The sequence below is a fragment of the Sapajus apella genome, unplaced genomic scaffold (assembly GCF_009761245.1).
Source record: "Sapajus apella isolate SASKATOON/1434 unplaced genomic scaffold, GSC_monkey_1.0 scaffold38, whole genome shotgun sequence".
Taxonomy (NCBI): Eukaryota; Metazoa; Chordata; class Mammalia; order Primates; family Cebidae; genus Sapajus; species Sapajus apella.
Window position 1 is genome coordinate 16,476,584 of NW_022436978.1, and position 13,763 is coordinate 16,490,346.

The following is a 13,763-nucleotide window of genomic DNA, read 5'->3' on the forward strand; positions in this document are numbered from 1 at the left end:
TATTCCACGGTAGGGGATACTGTAAGATGCATTTCCATTTACCTGTTAAGGGACACTTGGGTTGTTTCTAGTTGTTGGCTATTACACATGAACGAGCTACAAACATTTGTGTACAAGGCTTTGTATATGCTTTTATCTATCTCTCTCGAGTAAATATCTAGGAGTTTAATGGCTGGGTCATATGGTAAGTTTATGTGAACTTTCAAAAAAATGGTCAAACTGTTTACCAGAGTGGTTGTACCATTTTCTACTCCCAGTGCAACGTAAGTGCATGAAAGTCCCAGTGTCTCCACATCCTTGCCAGCATTTGGTATAGTTAGTCTTTTCAAATTGAGCCATTCTAATCTGTAGGTAGTGGTATCGCATTGTGGTTTTAATTGACATTTCCCTAATGAGTGATGACGCTGAGTATTTTTTCATGTAAATGTTTCATGTAAACATCACACAGTTATCACTGTATCCCTTCTTTGGTAGGGTCTGCTCAAACTTTATGCCCATTTTTCACTGACATATGATAGTCCGATATATTTTGGGGGTACAGGTGATATTTTGATATCTGTATATAATATCACAATCATTACAATGTATGTGTATAATGTAATGATTAAATCAGGTTAGCTGGGATAGCCATCACCTGAAACATTTATCTTTTTTCCCATGTTGGGAACATTACAAATCTAGTTTTTTGACATATATAATAAATTGCTGTTAAATATGATCTCCCTTCTGTACTACTCAATACTAGAACTTATTCCTCCTATTTGCCCACTTTTAATTGAATTGCTCATTTTCTTACTGGGTTTTGGGAGTTCTTATATATTCTACACCCAAGTCTTTTATCAGATACATAATTTGCAAATATTTACTCCCAGTCTGTGACGTGCCTTCTCATTCACTTAACAGAGTCTTTTGAAGAATGGAAGTTTTTAATTTTGAGGAAATCTAATTTATCAATTTCTTCTTTTATGAATCATAAATTGAATGTCACAGCTAAGAAATGGCATGGACCAAGGCAACAAAGATTTTCCCTTATCTTTTCTTACATATAGTGTTTTAAATTTACATTTATGTCTACAATCCATCTTGAGTGGATTTCAAAATATTGTGTATATGGTAAGGGGAAACATGGTTACTCAGTTGTTCCAGCCCTATGTGCTGAAAAGACTATCCTGAATTGCTTTGGCATATCTGGCCATATCCGTGTGGATACACTTCTGAAATTTCTATTCCATCAATCCTCTGACCTTACAATACCATACAGTCTTGATAACTGTAGCATAAGTGTTAAAATCAGGTAGCATTAATAATCCTACTTTGTTGTTCTATTTCAAAGTTAATTGGTTGTTGAGGTACTTAGCATTTCCCTTAGAATTTCTGGAATCAGTTTGTTAATTTTTACAAATTTGCCTGCTGAGATTTTGAATGAGATTATGATGAATCTATAATTTAATGTGGGAAGATCTGATATCTTACTAATATTTAGTCTCCTGAGTCATGAACAAGGCATACCTCTCCATTTATGCAGGTCTTCCTTAATTTCTCTCAGTGATGTTTTGGAATGCCTAGAACACAGGTTTTCTGTATCTTTTGCCACATTTATCTGTATTTCATTTTGGATGCCATGTCTAATCTTTTGTTACTACTATACAGAAATAAAACTGATTTTTATATATTAATGTTTTATTCTGCAACCCTGTTAAACTCACTTATTATTTTCAGTAGCTTTTTTTGTAGATCCCACTGGATTTCCCACAAAAAGAATCATGTTGTCTAAAACTAAAGACAATGATACCACTTTCTTTCCAATCTGAATGCCTTTATTTCTTTTTGTTGCCTTGTTGCATTGGCTATAATCTCCAGTACAATGGTGAGCAGAAGTGAAAATAGACATTCTGGTCTTGTTCCTGATCTTAGGGAAACGCACTCAGTGTTTCACAATTAAGTATGACGCTAGCTGTAAGTTTTCATAGACTCCCTCATCAAGTTGAGAAAGTTTTCTTCTACTCCTAATTTACTGAGAGCTTTTTTTATAAATGGATGTTGAATTTTATAAAATTCTTTTTCTATGTGTCTTGAGTTGATCATATGGTATTTTTGTTTAAAGACTGTTAATATGGTGAATTATATGAATTAATTTTTGGATGGTAAACCTCACAGTCCTAGGATAAACCCCACTTGGGCATACTGTTTTATCCTTTTTAATGTTGGATTCGTTTTGCTAACATTTTGTCAAGAATTTTAAGAATTTTCGTATCTATATTCATGAGGGCTATTGGTCTGTATTTTTTTCTTGTAATGTCTTTGCTTGGTTTTGGTAACAGGGTAGTGCTGACTTCAAATAATGAGTTGCGAAGTATTCACCCCTTTTCAGTCTTCTGCAGTAGTCTGCATAGATTTGGTATATTCTTCCATTAAATGTTGGTAAAACTAATCAGTGAAGCCATCTGAACCTGGGGATTTCTTTGTAGAGGGATTTTTCACCACATACTCAATCTCATTAAAGATATAGGGTTATAAAATTTATTTATTCTTCAGTAACATGGCAGTTTATATCTTCCAAGAAGTGTGTACCTTTCATCTAAGTTGTCAAATTTAGTGGCATAAAGTTGATTCTCTTTTTCTAGTTTTTTAAGGTGGAAGCTAAAGTCACTGACTTGAGGCCTTTTTCCTTTCTAGCACAGGTGTTTAGGGCTATACATTTCCCATCAGTATTGCTTAAGTGGCTATCTGCAAACTCTGTTATTTTTTCATTTTCATTCAGTTAAAAGTACTTTTTCTCTTTTAATTACTTTTTTTTTCATTTTTTTTCTTTTAGTTATCCAATACTCATTTTTGTCCTGTATCTCTTTTAATTACTTCTTTGATCCATGTGTTACTTATAAATATGTTTGTTTCCAAATATTTGGGAGTTTTTTCCTGTTATCTTTCTGTTTTTGATTTCCAATTTAACTCTACTTTGATCACAGTGTTTCATTTTTCACTTGACTTCTTGTTTTACAGCTCAGGATACAGTCTCTCTTCATAAATGTTCCACGTATATTTGAGAAGAATGTGTATTTGGTTGTTAATTCATATATAAACGTCAGCTAGGTCAGCATGGTTGAGAGTACTCAGAAAAAAAGCTGCTGTCATCCTTATTTTCTTCCTCTGCTTCCCATGCCCTCACCTGCTTTTAAGCTTTTCTATTTATCACTAGTTTTGAGTAATTATGATAAGCTTTGTTGTCATTTTCTTCATTTTTTTTTTAAATATAGACATGGCCTTGCTCTGTTACCCAGGCTTGACTGCAGTGGCATGATCACAGCTCACTGTAACCTCGAACTCCTGGGGTCAAGCAATCCCCGCCGGCCTCAGCCTCCTGAGTAGCTAGAACTATAGGTGCACGCCACGACACTCAGCTAATTATTATTATTATTTTTTATTTTTTGTAGAGACGGGGTCTTGCTACATTGCCTAAGTTGGCAATATAGCAATTCTGGCCTCAGATTCTCTCACTTTGGCCTCCTAAAGTGCTTGGACTGCAGGTGTGAGCACACCTGGCCTCTTCATGTTTCTTGAGTTTGGGTTTTATTGAGCTGTATGCTAACAAGTTTCAATCATTATTCCTTCAACATTTTTTTTCTGTTCTGTCTCCCTTTTCAGGACTCAAGTATGCAAATATTGGGCTGCCTGAAGTTGTGCCACACCTTGCTGATACTCTGTTGATTTTTTTCTGATTCATTTTTCTTTACATGTTTCATTTTGGATAATCCATATTGCTATGTCTTCAAGCTCACTAATCTTTTCTTCTGTTTGGATTTCTTTGTCTGCTAATTCTTATATCCATGTCATATCTTGGTTTCATTTTCCAACTTCTCTGCATATGGGATACATTTTGACTGAATATCAGACATGACACATTTTACTGCTGAGTCCCAGGTAATTTTGTATGCCTAAAGGTATCTTTAAGCTATGATCTAGGATGCTTTTAAGTTACCTGGAGACAGCTTAATACTGTCAGGTCTTGTTTTCAAGATCAGAAAAACACAACTAAAGCCATTTAAGGCTGTTTCCCACTACTGACTATTCTGCAAACTCTACCCAATGTCCTGTAAACCACAAGGTTTTCTAGTCTCGCAGGAAGGAAGGGCACACAATCTTGGCCTTCAGTGAGTGTGAGTACTGTTCCCTCAAATCTTTCCAGGTGGCTCTTTCCTGGCCTGGGTAGCTTCCTCACACACACGTGCTGATATCTGAGGGGACCTTCCTCACATCTCTGGTTCTTTTTGTAGCTCTTTCCCAGTACTTTCCCTGCACACTCTTGCCATGTTAGTGCCTCTTGCCTGTTAGTTCCATCTCCTCAAATCAACGAGTATGTCAAAAACTGCTTGTGATCCCCTTTCCTTAACTATCGCCTGGAAACTCTGTCAAGACACTAAGCTGCTGCAAACACAGGGCACGTTTTATTTCCTGTCTCTCAGGAATCACTGTCCATTACTGCATGGCAGTCACTATTTGACAACTACTATTTCATGTATTTTGTCCAGTTTGGGGTTGTTTCAAGCAGGAGGGCAAATAGAGTCTCTGCTACTCCACCTTGGCCAGAAGTCGGATTCCTCAATCCTTGATTTTAATTCACTCTAGAAATATTGACTGAGTACCTATTATGTGTCAGGTGCCTCTGGGCTAGTTGATGGTAACAGAGCACTAGGCAGTCTTATCTCTCAAGGTCCTTACATTCTAATGGGAAACAAAAATAAAGTAAATAGACCTGACTCTGAGACGCTTCCTCAAACGCAGCTTTGTCATTGCTTTCCTTGCTCATTCATTTACTCACCAAGTTCATCTACTTTTAAGAATTTCACTACCATTTCTACATTGATGACTTCCAATTCTACATCTCCACTTCTTACCTCTTCCTAGAAGCTTTCCTATAAACTCCAGTCTTGGTTTTACCCACTGTTCATGTTAGCCATATGAACCTGAAATTAGGTTCTTTTTTGAGACAGTGTCTCACTCTATCATGCAGGCTGGAGTGCAGTGGTATGGTCACGGCTCATTGCAGCCTCACCCTTTTGAGCTCAAGTGATCTCCCACCTAAGCCTCCTGAGGACTAGAGGCACACACCACCATACCCAACTAATTTTGTGTGTGTGTGTGTGTGTGTGTGTGTGTGTGTGTATGTGTACGTGCACACACGCAGAGAGACAAGGCCTCATTATGTTGCCCAGGTTGGTGGCTAGGTTCTTTTTGTGTCCCCCTATATATAAATAGTAAAAGTCTGGTGGATTCTATCACCTAAATAATTTCCAAATCCATCTTCTCTTCTTCATTCTATATAATCCAATTAATTATATATGTAACAATACATAACCCTATATATATATAAAACAATACAAAACCCTATTATGTTCTATGTACTCTATACCTTCTGTTGTAATCCCTTCCAGTCTATCCTGTATAATGCAGGATAAGTGATCTTTCTAAAGAAAAGCCTCACTCTATCATTCCTCTGTTTAAAATCTTGATGACGACTGATTTTAGAATAAAATCCAAACTCCTTATCATGAATTACAAAGCAATTAAAGACACGGCCCCCGCCTATCTCAAACTTCAGCTCTGTGATTTTTCTTTATTCTTATCCTATGTTCTGAGCACTCTTAAAACACTTGTTAACTCCCCAAACGTACCACACTTTCACCTCAAAATCTTTCTGTATATAAAATAACCCTACCTCCTTTCTTTCCTTGATTTCTTTAGGCTCGTTTAAGAATCAGCTCAGACATCTCCTCTTCCAGGAAATCTTTCTGAATTCCCTAGTCTGTTTCAGGTATACACTTTATTGGTACTCCTTGGCCACATATAGTCATAAATACAACTCAATCTAACTTACTCAAAAAAGTTAATTATAAAAAAATGTATTTTACAGGTCCAATCAGAGGAGCAGGTAAGTCTACAGAGTCACAATGAGGGACTCACATGCCATCAGCTTCTTCTCTCCACACCGTCTCCTCTCCTGGTCTACATGTCTTGAATCCTCCTTAGGCATTGTATTCGTTTGTGTGTCTCTTTGTGTGTCTGCTACATTTGTATCCTTCTCTCTACAGATTTTGCTTTTCCACTATTCCAGTCCATGCAATGGAAAAGCAGGAACTCTCAGCTCCTGAAATTTGTACTTGATGTAATACAGAGACCTAAAGAGAGACTTATAGGCCTTTTCTAAGTACAATTCTCAAATTTCCTGGAAAGCACAGTGATCGGTCTTGTTTAGGTCATCTGCCCACCCTGAGTCAACTGGCTGGAACCAGGGGGCAGGGTCAGGCTTTCTCATGGCTTCTCCTGCTCTTATGCAGATTAAGTGTAGAAATGTAGGCATGGCAATCACCCTATGTGGAGGCAGAGCAGATAATCCTAAAGGTGGCCACTATTACTTGCCTAGAGCCCTATGAATAGTTGAATCACATTTTTTGTCTCTTAAATAAGAGCTCTTGGCCGGGCGCGGTGGCCCAAGCCTGTAATCCCAGCACTGTTGGGAGGTCGAGGTGGGTGGATCACGAGGTCAAGAGATCGAGACCATCCTGGTCAACATGGTGAAACCCCGTCTCTACTAAAAATACAAAAAATCAGCTGGGCATGGTGGCGCGTGCCTGTAATCCCAGTGACTCAGGAGGCTGGGGCAGGAGAATTGCCTGAACCCGGGAGGCGGAGGTTGCAGTGAGCCGAGATCGCGCCATTGCATTCCAGCCTGGGTAACAAGAGCAAAGCTCCGTCTCAAAAAAAAAAAAAAAAAAAAAAAAAAAAAAAAAGAGCTCTTCTGGGTTAAGAACTATGCCTTTCATCTAAACAGCATAACATATAATTAATATATTTAATTAATAATAAACTCCTCAAAAGACCAGGGACATAAATTTAAAAAGCTCACATGAAATAATAAACAACATGAATTAGGAAGTGAGAGACTCAGGGAGTGGTCCAGGTTCTGCCGCTAATGACAGGCTAAGAACTCAGCTTCTCTGTACTTCAGTTTCCTCTTTCTTCAGCAGAAATGTTTATAGTAGCCCTACCTACCTCAAGAGATTGCTGTGGGGTTCAAATGAAATGGTATCTGTGAAAGCACCTTGAAAAATAAAAATCTATGTACAAATATACGGTAGCTTAATTACAGTAATCACAAACATGCAAATGAGGAATTTCAGAAATAGCATATCTTTTTGATTAGTGGGAGTTGACAACCATTGAAAGTAGAAAATGATAAGAAAAAATTATAATGAATGCCAGTATAACTCAAAATAAAGTGAAGATTTTCAAATATCAAGAGATGACTAGATTCCAAAGGCTTGAAATATAAAAAGTTTTAAAAATCAAGTTTTTGCCAAGAGAAAAAACATGTTTATGTTATAATTTACATATAATGTGTGGTTAAAGCTCAATGTGAGGCAAAATGTGTAACACAGAGAGAATCTATTTGGCTTTAGGATTTCATTTCTTCTAACTTATTTGGAAAAGTATTCCTGCCCTTATGGATATATTACTTTATATATGATTAGAAACCTCCTAAGTAATATGCTTTAAAATGGATATGAGAAGCAGTTGATATCAAAGAATTATTCAACACATAATAATTACTAAGATCAAATGAAATAACACACGTAAAAATGTATTCTAAATGATGGTATACCGTGTAATGACACACTACAGGATGTAGTCCTCCTTATCAGAAAAGCCCCAGAAGCTTAATATCAGATGGGAAGTAGACCTCGGTGAGTCTTAAAAGAGAGCTGATAGGAACATTCTTGATGGAATAAAAATCATTTGAAAATTATAAGGACTAGTGGCATTGTATTACTGTTTGCTTTGTGTGTGTGTGTATGTGTGTGAATGTACATGTGTGCCTATACTGAATACAGTGAGGAAAGGCAAAATGGATTCGTAAGTATAATTCCTGTTGTTTCCCCAAGAATGCTCAGGGGTTTTTTCCTAAAAATATATCTTGGAGTATTCTGAGTGTTCTCTTTTGGTGAAGTGGAAGGTTCAGGCCTTTTTGCTGAAAGAAACAGCTGAAATGATGCTTCCTACAAAAGCTTTGGACACAAAACCAGCTAGAATTTAGTCAAGGATGAGTATTCAAGACAAAAATAATGTTAGGATGAGTTAGAAAGCCTAAATAACAACCAATGCTTGGGAAATTCCTGTATAAATTTTTAGCTTATCTTTTTCAGCTGGAGAGAAATGATAACTCCCTCCCAATTAGCAAACCAATAGAAAACTTGTGTATCTGAATCCCAAGGCAACAGGGAATATCTGAAGGCTGTATACCCTAACTGAAAGTCATAAGCTTATGTCAGAAAATATTCAAGAATGAGGGTCAGAAGTTAGATATTTAGCTATTGCCAAAATTAGCTGCATTATGCTTGAGATCCATTTAAACAGTAGCCCAATTGGCTGTTATTTATACATAATTAAAATGTTAGTTGAAATCAATCAATATTTAATATTCACCCCTTTTAACTCACCTGTAAGATTCTTTGCAAGATTGATGGCAGGGCAATGAAGGCTGCCATGCTGTTTAAAACTTGCATGGTCAAAGATTTCAGAGCTGTTTTAACAAAACATTAATATTAAGGTTAGTTTAAAATAAGAGTTTTCAGATTTTCCTGTAAGTCTGTGGAAAACAGTGGATTTATATAGCTTCTTAGAAGCTATTTAAATATATTTAAAATTTAAACTTAACTATTGATAAGTTACAAAAGCTACAATTATTTAAGATAAAGTACATGAGTGGAACAACTGAAAGAAACATGAAAGATGAGATCAGCTACACGGTTTCATTACGGAAAATCATGAGAGTATGCTATTGCAAAAGGATATTATGCTGATTGTTTCTGCAGACAAATACTGGATTGATGATCTAAGTGGATTCAGTCACTTGAATGCTGACGAGCTCACCTTCAGAGTGTAGATGAGGGGCAGCTGAACTGGACAGCTTCTGAGGGGCCATCATTGCCTCCAATAATGGAAACCAAAGTGCCTATGATGTCAGAGAAAATCAAAGAAAAACACGAGTGGTCAAAGAAAACAATGACAAACAAAAGAATAACTAACATCAGCATAATGTTTTACAGGATGAAATGTACTTCTCACATTTGTTGGTCAAAATTAGAAAAATAAAAATGGAAATATTTGGGGAAAAAAGAGACAACAAAAAGCAAAAAACATGGCTGGAACAACTTCATCTCCTACCATGAAGCCTTGGGAAACGTAAGGAGGCCACAGTCAAGTCAGTCGAGGCCTCGAAACGGAAATCTTATGTGTCTCAGGAGAGGGCAGGTTCAAAGAAGCCGGGAAAGAGCTTCCTGCTAGATTCTTATCCACTCTATTAAAAATTTATCACTGACAAAGTTCAAAATAACCCTATTACTGCATAAAGAAATAAGCACTCCCGCTAACTGTCCCCCACCCAATTTTCTTTATCTGTGTCAAGCGAGAAAAATAAGTAAAGGTTATCCAAAGTTTTTTTACATCAAGCATTATCTTATATTTCCTAAGTCATCACAGACCAGGAAATAGAAGTTAAAGCTGTATCAGTTAACATGATCAACAATGTCAAGAGGTAAAAAAGATCTATCATTTATTTATATTATGGTAATCACTACTAAAAGCTTCACATTTACATTTTTGCACTTCAATCTCATAAAAACTTATACAGTAGGTATTATCCTCACTGGAGATATGAAACGGAGGCTCACTGAAGTCAAGTCATTTTTCAAAGATCACACAGCCAGTCAATTACCTGACTCTAAATTCTCTGCTCTTCCTAAGCCTTAGGAAAAATCTTTATTATAAAAAATGAACCCATTGCTGCCCTGCCCCCATGGAGATGCTGCCACCCCACCCCTGCTGGTGTGCACTACACCCACAGCACTGCTGTCCATGCTGGCACCAGCACGTGCACCTGTCATGCTGCCATTGCCGCTGGCACACACACAAGGATGGACGCCACAGCCACTGCCTCAACAAAGTGCTTTGTGAAGTGTTGTTACCAGCTAACTAGCTGGTAACGTTTTAGCTCCTCCAATACAGCAGATACAAAAGCTTGAGGGGCCAGAGCACAAAGCCGTAGGCCTGGTCTCAGCCACTCGGGGTTAGAGCAAGCAGCCCAGTAGTGCTGAGCTGAGCCTTGGCCCCTGAAGTCTTCCAGAAATGAAGACAGTTGACTGACCATTATACCACAGTCAAACCTTCAAAGGCATCAAAGAATACAAAAGCAAAAAATGCCATCCAAAGGACAGCAACTTCAAAGATTAAAGGCCCACCACAGCCCACACAGATGAGAAAGAACTCTGGAAACTCAAAAAGCCAGAGTGTCTTCTTAACAGCAAACCATCCCACTAGTTCCTAAACCATGGATCCTAACCATGCTGAAACGGCTGAAACGACAGACACAGAATTCAGAATTTGGATAGGAATGAAACTGTTTGAGATTCTGGAGAAAGCTGAATCCAAATCTAAGGAATTTTAGGAATCTAATAAAACAGTACAAGAGCTGAAAGATTAAACAGCCATTTTAAGAAAGAACCAAACTGATCTGTTAGAGCTGAAAAACTCACTACAAGAATCATATAATACAACAGGAAAAATTAACAGCAGAATAGATCAAGCTGAAGAAAGAATCTCAGTGCTTGAAGACCAGTTCTTCAAATCAAAAATAAAGACAAAAACAAAGAAAAAAGAATAAAAAATGAATAAAACCAAGGCCAGGCATGGCGGCTCATGCTGGTAATCCCAGCACTTTGGGAGGCCGAGGTGGACAGATCACCTGAGGTCAGGAGTTCAAGACCAGCCTGGCCAACATGGTGAAACCTCATCTCTACTAAAAATACAAAAAAATCATCCAGGTGTGGTGGCAGGCACCTGTAATCCCAGCTACTCAGGAGGCTGAGGCAGGAGAATCGCTTGAATCCAGGAGGCAGAGGTTGCAGTGGGCTGAGATCGCGCTGCTGCATGCCAGCCTGGGTGACAAAAACTAAACTCAAAACAAAACAAAACAAAACCACCAGGAAATATGAGATTATCAAACATTTGGCATCCCTGAAAGAGAGGGAGACAGAACAAGCAACCTGGAAAACATATCTGAGGATACTGTCCACAAAAATTTCCCTAACCTCACTAGATTCTCGATCTTGAGAGGCTGACATTTAAACTTAGGAAATGCAGAGAACCCTTGTGAGATATTATACAAGACGATTACCAAGACACACAGTAATCAGATTCTCCAAGGTCAACATGAAAACAAAATTAAAGGCAGCTAGGGAGAAGGGGCAGGTCACCCACAAAGGGGACCCCATTGGGCAAACAATGGACTTTTCTACAGAAACCATACAAACAAGAAGAGATTGGGGGCTTATAGTCAGCATTCTTACTGACTATAAAATTCTAACCCAAGATTTCATATCCAAACAAACTAAACTTCATAAGCAAAGGAGAAATACAATCATTTTCAGACAATGAATGCTAAGGAAATTCATTACTACCAGACGTGTCTTACAAGAGGTCCTTAAGCTAAACATGGAAACCAAAGATTATTACTGGCCACCAAAAGAACACACTTAAGTACATAGACCACTGATACCATAAAGGAAGTACAATGAAGTCTGCACACCAACCAACCAACCAACAACATGATGACAGGATCAGATCTGCACATAACATTAACCTTGAACATAAATAGGCTAAACGTACACTTAAAAGGCACAGAGTGGGAAGCTGGATAAAGCAGCAAGATCCAATGGTATGCTGTCTTCCAAGAGATCTCTCTTACATGCAATGACACCCATAGGCTTAAAGAAAACAAATGGAGAAAAATTTACCAAGAAAACAAACAAACAAAAAGTAGCAGGGGTTGCTATTCTAATTTCAGACAAGAGACTTTAAAGCAACAATGAACAAAAAAAGACAAATAAAGGCATTACATAATGATAAAGGGTTCTATTCAACAAGAAGACTTAATTATCCTAATATATATGCACCCAATACTGGAGCACCAGATACAGAGCACAAGTTCTAGAAACCTATGAAGAGATTTAGATAACCACACAATAATAGTGGGAGATTTCAACATGCCACTAACAGTATCAGACAGATCACTGAGGAAGAAAACTAGTAAAGATGTTCAGGAGCTGAATGTGACACCTGACCAAATGAATCTAAGAGACATCTGCAGAACATTCCACCCAATAATAACAGAATATACACTCTTCCCATCTCCACCTGGCACATACTCCAAAATCAACCACATGATCAGCTATAAAACAATACTCAACAAATTCAAAAAAATGAAAACCATACCAACCGCATTCTCAGAACACAACATAAAAAAATGGAAATCAGTACTAAGAAGATCTCTCAAAACCATGCAATTAAATGAAAATTAAGCCTACTGGGTGACCTTTTGGGTAAAAACAATGAAATTAAGGTAGAAATAAAAGATTATTTGAAACCAATGAAAACAAAGGTACAACACCAGACTCTCTGGGACACAACTAAAGCATTGTTAAGAGGAAAGTTTATAGTGTTAAGTGCCCAAATTGAGAGGTTAGAAAGATCTTAAATGAACAACCTAATATCATACCTAGAGGAACCAGAAAAACAAAAGCAAAACAACCCCAAAGCTGGCAGAAGAAACAACCAAATCAGAGTTGAACTGAATAAAATTGAGACAAGAAAAACCCTATGAAAGACAAATGAAACCAAAAGATGATTCTTTGAAAGAATAAATAAGATTGCTGGACCACTAACCAATAAAAAAAAAAGAGGCCGGGTGCAATGGCTCGCAGTTGTGATTCCAGCACTTTGGGAAGCCGAAGTGGGAAGACTGTTTGAGCCCAGGAGTTCAAGATCAGCCTGGGCAGCACGGAGAGACCCTGTTTCTACAAAAACACAAAAGTTGGCAGGGTGTGGTGGTGTGTGCCTGTGGTCGCAGCTTTTCTATTTGGGAAACAGGTGGGAGGGTTGCTTGATCCTGGGAGGTCAATCATACCACTGCTCTCCAGCCTGGGTGACAGAACAAGACCCTGCCTCACCAAAAGAAAAAAAAAAAAAGAAAGGGAAGGAGGAAGGGAAAGGGAAGAAGGGAAGGAGGAAGGGAGGAGGAAAAAGGAAGGAAGGAAGGGAGGAGGAAAAAGGAGAGAAGATCCAAATAAACACAGTCAGAAATGACAAGGGGACATTAACACTGATCCCCAGAAATACAAAACAAACCTTAGAAACTATTACAAACACCTCTATGCACACAAACTAGAAAACCTATAAGAAATGGATAAATTCCTGGAAACACACAACCTCCTAAGATGGAACTCTTCAGGAAGAGACTGAAACCCTGAACAGATCAATAATAAGTTCTGAAATTGAAGCAGAAATAAAAAGCCTACCAATGAGAAAAAGCCCAGGACCAGATGGATTCACAGCCAAATTCTACTAGACATATAAAAAAGAGCTGGCATCAACTGTACTGAAACTATTGCAAAAAATTAAGGAGGAGAGACTCCTCCCTAACTCATTCCATGAGGCCAGCATCATTCTGACACTAAAACCTGGCAGAGAGACAATTAAAAAGAAAAAAAAAAAAGGAAAAGAAAGAAAACATCAGGCTAATATCCCTGATGAACATACATGCAAAGATCCTACAAAATACTAGCAAACCAAATCCAGCAACATATCAAAAAGCTGACCCACACCCACAATCATCTAAGCTTTAAAAAGTTGACCAACAACAACAAAAAATAAGG

At 37.8% G+C, this 13,763-nt stretch overlaps 1 protein-coding gene across 7 annotated transcripts in view; it reads right to left on the reverse strand.

Moving 5' to 3' along the window:
- The window catches only part of VPS8 (VPS8 subunit of CORVET complex), a 244,417-nt gene that overhangs the window by 54,876 nt on the left and 175,778 nt on the right, over nucleotides 1–13,763 (reverse strand). For all 7 annotated transcript variants that reach the window (XM_032298379.1, XM_032298382.1, XM_032298381.1 and 4 more), the window contains 2 exons: nucleotides 8,926–9,007; nucleotides 8,493–8,575 (listed from right to left, as the gene is read on the reverse strand). In XM_032298379.1, coding sequence (XP_032154270.1) covers nucleotides 8,493–8,575; nucleotides 8,926–9,007 — 165 coding nt within the window. The remainder of the gene's footprint in view (nucleotides 1–8,492; nucleotides 8,576–8,925; nucleotides 9,008–13,763) is intronic.